This window comes from Telopea speciosissima, chromosome 5 (assembly GCF_018873765.1).
Source record: "Telopea speciosissima isolate NSW1024214 ecotype Mountain lineage chromosome 5, Tspe_v1, whole genome shotgun sequence".
Taxonomy (NCBI): Eukaryota; Viridiplantae; Streptophyta; class Magnoliopsida; order Proteales; family Proteaceae; genus Telopea; species Telopea speciosissima.
Window position 1 is genome coordinate 13716240 of NC_057920.1, and position 6831 is coordinate 13723070.

The 6831-nt window shown below is 38.3% G+C and overlaps 1 protein-coding gene across 1 annotated transcript; it reads right to left on the minus strand.

Moving 5' to 3' along the window:
* Positions 1 to 3568: 3568 nt before the first annotated feature.
* On the minus strand, positions 3569 to 5153 carry LOC122662265 (transcription factor RAX3-like). The gene is made up of 3 exons (XM_043857845.1): positions 4756 to 5153; positions 4485 to 4614; positions 3569 to 4369 (listed from the first exon to the last, which is right to left on the minus strand). The coding sequence occupies exons 1-3, from the start codon at positions 4889 to 4891 to the stop codon at positions 3664 to 3666; spliced, it is 972 nt and encodes a 323-aa protein (XP_043713780.1). The 5' UTR covers positions 4892 to 5153; the 3' UTR covers positions 3569 to 3663.
* Positions 5154 to 6831: the final 1678 nt, after the last annotated feature.

Genomic DNA, 6831 nt, shown 5'->3' on the forward strand with positions numbered 1-6831 from the left:
AAGCCCAAAACCACACCTTCATCTCCAAACCCCAAATGAATTTTTATTTCTTTAATGTTATAGGTATTGTCTCCTCGACCAAAGATCACCTAATCAGTGAATGTTTCTCCTTTTTTATAAATGGTTTACTTAATGCATATCACCTCTTATATCAGTTCACCATGAATGTAACCAATTTAGCCCATGGATATTGAGATCTCCATAGCTATGTTGTAGAACCTAAAACCTTAAAACGACACAGAAAAAAATGAAAATTGCAAACAAACAATCGCATAATGCAAGGATTTATATGATTCAGTTAGATTGTCTACGTCCATGATGTGATGAAATTTACTTCACTATCAATGGAGAATAAGGTTATAGTAGTTCGGCTCCATGCCTCTCTCAAATTACAAAAAATATGTACTCTCATTATACTTCATAGCAATATTATATAGATATATTTTCCCGAAATACCCACATAACCTTAAAAAATTGTCACAATTGCCACTTAACTATCATTCAAAATCGACACACAAGCAATGAAGTAGAAGACATCATACCCACAAAATATGGGTAGTTATAAATGTACTTTTGAAGTGCTAACATTACATGGAATGTACCATCTGAAAGGAGGTTCCTAAAAGTAGGAGAGAAGGTAGACCAGGTCCCTTGGGAGACTGGGACAGATGATCCAGTCAATTTGGTTGGATCACAAGGCTGACTGGTCAATCAAATGTAGGGGTGTAAATGAATAATCGAAACCGTATCTGTTTAGTATTATCCAAGTCCGTCCAAAAATTAATCGGATACAGATGTGAATATAGCACTATCCAAGCCAAATCCAATCCGTTTACATCCCTAATCAAATGACAACAGCTAGCTAGACTACCTCAGGATTAATATAACCAGATTCTTGTACAACCAAGCTTAAAATTTGTGATACTACTGTGTACATAGAAAGAAGATCAGTTGCCAACATCAACACTGCACTGTTTTAATATAACTTTTAGAGAAGTGCCAAGGAAGGAGGAAGCCACTGAGCTGGTACCTTCATTTACCCTCAAAAGGCATTGTGAGTGGTGACTGGTGAGGTACAACTTACAAGAAGACTCAGTCATAACAGATGCATGGAATTATAACCCAATAGCTAGCTAGTTTAAACAACTAGGTCATTTTACTGTGTCAGTAGGTATCAGTCGGTTTCATGTACCATTTACAGCAACAGTGAATACCCCAATTAGAGCAGAGAGAGAGAGAGAGAGAGAGAGGGGGACAGCTAGCAGTTTGCAGAAAATGTATTCTGAAGTAGAACTTGGCAAGTGGTACCAAAGACTTGGTCAAAATCTTCTTTAGCTTAGTGGATTCCTCTTTCTTTCCTTTTGACCTAAGATTTGATCACAAACTTAATAAAAGAAGACTTGGTTCTCTTTCCAGTTACTTCAACTAGTGGGAGAAACAGAACCCCAACAAAAACACACAAGTACATTTTCCCCATTAGGGGAAAACATCAACTGAGTGTTAAGAAAAAGGGGGAAAAAAAAACACAAAGACCCACACGTCAGTCCCTAATTAATGATGAAATCCTAGAAGTTGAAACTGAGTCTTTTATTGGTCTTGAGATGAGAAGAGGAGCAGAATGCATGAGTTGCATGAGCATGAGGAGGAGCCCACCTTCAAACCCACAAAAATTATGATTCTGCCAACTCTGGACGCTTCTCCCTAAACAAAATCCTTCTTAATTTCCCCCCTCTCTCTTGAATCGTTAAAAATGATTATTTTCTCATCCTTCTTTAAGCACGTACGTAATAAAGGCGTATATAGCTTCTGAGCACTTAATTTAGTCATGAATCAACAATGACCTCATTCCAGAACTGGTTATACTTGCAATTATCTGTAGGAGGAAGTTTTTCATCACCATATCATCCTAGGGTTCACAAATCCCTAAGATACCCTCTCGCGCACATTTGAAGCCCTGCATTAAATAGATTCTCATTCACTGTGGCTATTCTGATCCTAATCTGAAATATATATTGATAGAAATTATTGTTAACAGAAACATCAAGAAACAAGAGGAAACAAAACAGAATCAAGCAAGGATGACACAGATTTAACAGGGTTCACACACCAATTTGGTGTACTACATCTACGGGCGAAGCTGAAGATGATTCACTATGTAATGGAAGAAAAATTACGGTGGAAATCTTAAAAGTTGCACCAAGAACTCTCCCCAAAAAACCCTAACATGAAAAATGCCCAAATTATACTTCTCTCTCTTGCTCACACAACAAGACCATAAAACAAGGTAATACTCCTCCAAGTTGGGTCGTTCACAGACCTCACAAAATTTCTCCTTCAGATCACCACCAAACAATGTCAGAGTGGGATATATCAGCAGATCGAACATATCATCCAGGATAGTATTGGAAGGTGATAGCATTGGTAACTCCAGGATAGGAAGGTGCTGAGAATAGAAACTATGATCATCGAGATCACGCGAGATTGTGCATTGGTGACCTGGCCGATATCTTCTACTGATAGGACAAACTTCTAAACTTGGTACAAGAATTCAAGACACACATAACTAGAACACAACTGGTTTAAATTATTTAATTTTATTTTGGCCAGGCCAGTGGGATAGTGGGTGCAGCTAATAAATTACATATGGCTATCAATGATTGACCTAGCTAGCAATGTAAGCAGTTCATAGTTCATACTACTAGTGAACATAGCAAACAATAGCCTCATTTGATGTTATTAAATTTACAATGTGGATTAATAATCATAAACCTTAGGTTTTCAAGTTTTTTTAGAGCAACTCGAATACTGATCCAGATCTTCAAGTTTTTTTTAGAGCAACGCGAATAATTTATTAGAAGAATCAAGAACCATGATAAAACCCTGCAATATATTCATCTAAGTATGGGTTTTAGATGAACAACATATATGAACATGAATGATTCTAGATCTCATTGGAATAAAATCTTCACTCTACATAATAGGAATTTGATCATAATTTTAGGATTTCATTTGGTGAAGAAGTTAGATTACTATAAGAGATCTAATGTCAGGAATCAGGATATATCAAAATTAAATATTGGAAACAAAGAATTTCTAGAAGTAAATTGGCTTAGCAAGAAGAATATCTGTACTTTGCAGTCCCATGGAAAGAATAACAATAAAGGAAGGGAGCCATCTTAGGATACCCTAGTTGCTAGAGCCCAGCAAGTTATAGCCAAAATTGTTAAAGAACCCTTTTCTACTTTTACTGCCTTCTTTCTGATCATGGGGATTCCTAGGAACTTTTGTTACAGATAGAACCATATGTGTGTCTCTAAAGAGACTACGTAGCTTCTCATGTGGAACTTAGATTAATTGATAATCACTCCCACCAAATGTATGGAACTTAGCCCAAGAAATTACTATATATAAAATGAGAACCAAATCAATGTAAAATTTCAAATAAGTGAATAACTGTGCATTAATTGAGGCTAAGAAATATTAGAGAGTACAGTACAAGGAGAGAACTAAGGAAATTAAGCTCAAAAACAAACAAAAAAAAGCCGAAAGATCGATCGAGAGTAGTTGAGTTTATTAGGGTTATTAATCCAAACACTATCTTTATCTAGCTCCTCCACCCCTAATGATACAAATTTACACCGTACCATCCGATCCCCGGTGCAGCTATTGCGATTCGAGGTACCTGCTGGGCTCCTCGAAAGTACATTCTTGTAACATAGCTTGTTGGCAAACTTCAAAGTCTGGAACTAGTACCGGAGGGTAAACCAAAGAGGTTATATCACCCCAACTAACACTTTCTACTGAACTTGTTCCTGCTGAGCTATCATTTACCATTCCATGACCATCATAGAAACACTCCAGTCCCCCTTCTAATCCTTGTGGGTTACTATAAACCATTTCATCCAACACAGCAAGGTCTAGTTGGGTATTCTGATTGAATTGAGAAGAACCCATATCACTAAAGCAATTCATGGAAGGCAAATTGATGGAATTCTCATATATTGGGTGTTGGGTAGAGGGAATTTCAAGTGGGCATTGAAGATTAGGGTTTCCACCAAGCTTGATAAACAATTTCCGAAGGGCAGAAGAATGATCATTAATCCATGGGTCTTGAGGGATCTGGTGTGATAAAGGTGTAGCCAAAGGCAGTTCAGGCCAATATGGATTTTGGTTGTAGTTTTCATGATCAGAATGGACAAGAGTCCCACACGCTTTCTTCGTCGTCTCTTGTTGCTTGAGGGAGCTGAGCCTACGAGAATGTTGTTCCTTTCGCTGCTTACCCAAGAGCTTCTTCTTCAACCTTGTGTTCCAGTAGTTCTTTATATCGTTATCAGTTCGTCCGGGGAGTTGCGCCGCTATAATTGACCATCTAATATTGTTGATGCAAAAGAAGTTTCGGAGAAGGATAAGTGATCAGAAATGAGAAAAAAAAAAGAGTATTAATTTTCAGTGAAAAAAATCTGTGATCGAGATTGGATATTCACCTGCTTCCAATACTGATGTAGAGACTGCAAATTATGTTATCTTCTTCTTCGGAAAATCCTCCATGTTTGATGTTGGGGCGAAGATAGTTTAACCATCTGAGACGGCAGCTCTTACCACATCTCCTAAGGCCTAAAAGAACCCCCCAAAAGAAAAAAAAAATAACAAAAACCCAATCAGAAAATCCAGTTAGAGAGAAATTTAGATAAGTAGAAGAAGGAGAAGGGTAATTAATTAGATGGATTAAAGAGTAGGGTAGTAAGTATTAAGTACCAATTTTTTGAGGTAAGGCAATCCAGTTGCCACCGGTGCCGTGCTGTTCGATGTAAGACTTGAGCTTAGCATCTTCTTCAGGTGACCATGGACCTTTCTTTACGTTGGCTTTGTCACAGCAAGGAGCCCTTCCCATGGTTTCTCTTGTGTGTTCAGCTCAGCTATAGCTGTTGAGAATTTGAGAGAGGCGAAAGCTTAGTTTCTTCTCTCTTTCTCTCTTCTTGATGGTAATGTTAATGTATATATTATAAGAGAGAGAGAGAGAGAGAGAGAGAGAGAGAGTTTAGGAATTTTTAGAATAGCTGGAAAAGGAGGGACATGGTTCCTGGAAGAATCAGGATTTAAAGAAGATAGAAAAAGAGAATGAGATGGCGTAAAGATGAACCTGGAGGAGGTATAGTATAGATAAATGGGATGGAGGAATTAATAATTAGAGTATTAAAAAAGAAACGCCAGAAGAGAAGACCAGGTTTTTTCTTCTTGTCTTTCTTTGCTACTCTAGAATCTACAATGCAAACGTCAGCTTATTGCTGGACCGGGCTTATCTTCTCCCCACCAAGTCCAGAGTCCTGATTCCCCCCCACCCTTAAAAGTTAGATCAAGCCTTGAGCTTTAATTCTTTTTTCAATAACAAAAGCCTTCTTTTTTTTCTATCAAAAAAAAAAAACAAAAAACAAAAAAGCCTCTTTCCTTTTATTCATTATTACAATTATAGATATATAATAGCTTTCTAAACGGGTTGCACATTTCATGTGGCTTTGGTTGTTGAAGATATAGCGGTGTTGTTGTCATTGTTGTCAACACATTCACAAAGTGTCTGATACACATAACAGTCAGTTAAAGATGATAGGTGACATGTCATCATAGTAAGTAGTACAGTCAGCATTGTTACCAGACAGGGTACAATGGCAGTGAGTGCAGTGTCAGTGGTGTAATACGGTAGTGTTGGCGGCATCTGAGAGGCCTTATAGGCTTACATTGCAGTATACATGCCTATTTGGCAAAATGGTCAATGTTATTGATGATGTGTCAGAGCAAGCAGTGCTGGAAATGTTGCACAGGTGTTTTGAAAGTGCAGATAGGTGTCAGCCAGTGTTTGGTAGTAGTTCCAGATAACATATATACAGTGTGTACATGTGTTTTGATAGCTCGTTTGGAGGTGTCAGACAATAATTGAACAGGTCAAACAGTGAAAACTAGACATGTGGGAGTTTGGCAAGCTTACTGTGGCATACGGGCTTATGTGGCAGCATTTGGCAACATAATACATGTTTATATAGTAATTGGCAGCTGGACTTATCGACTAACCGTATGCCGCGACACACTGTTTCAAGCATTGTTTCCGTAGATTTCCTGTACACGTAAATGACGTAAAAGATTCTATTTCACGGGTTGTCATCACCCCTATGCGTTTGTGTTCCGTGAGGGCACAATAAGCCACGAAGAGATTCCATTTCGTTCGTTGTAAGCTTTACTACTCATGCCTGATGGACTGAGGGAGATCGGACAGCCAATCTTCAACCCATATTTTTGAACGTGGATCAGGCGACCGTATTCTCTTTTACCTAAGTCCTCAGTAGTCTGTGTTTCTATGTATGTTAGTGCATGGTACGCACACTTCCAGATTCCATTTTATTGGATCTGATTTCTCGCACTTACGGTTTATCACTTCAGACGGAAAAGATGTCGATCCGAAGAACATCATCTCACCCGTTGTTTAGGCCATGATTGAACGGCTTATATATATGCCAACCATGCTTGTTACATTCTAAAGCCGCACGTCGCACCCTGTAAAGTTCCAAATGTCACTAAAAGCCCTGCAAAATGCCTGTTCTCCCCTCCAAACTTTAGATAAGTTGGATTCGGGTATTCAAATTGTTGTTTTCTCCATTTGACGAGCAGAACATCCCTGTGCTGCTATTTTAAGCTTGTTAGGAAGTTTTGCACAAGTTTTTCAAGAAAAACATGAAAGGGGGGAGATGAGGTTATTGTGTGTGCATTGAATCACTCCTTCAATCTCTCTTGAGTGTTATGAAGCCCTATTGAATGCCTAAGAGGGTTGGTGTTACCTATTAA

Bases quoted from the DNA above. Each gene is read 5' to 3' on its own strand.
- LOC122662265 (XM_043857845.1), bottom strand. From the start codon at position 4,891: ATGGGAAGGGCTCCTTGCTGTGACAAAGCCAACGTAAAGAAAGGTCCA. The intron at 4,615-4,755 runs GTACTTAATACT...GGGTTCTTTTAG, and splicing joins TGCCTTACCTCAAAAAATTG to GCCTTAGGAGATGTGGTAAG. The intron at 4,370-4,484 runs GTGAATATCCAA...CAACAATATTAG, and splicing joins TACATCAGTATTGGAAGCAG to ATGGTCAATTATAGCGGCGC.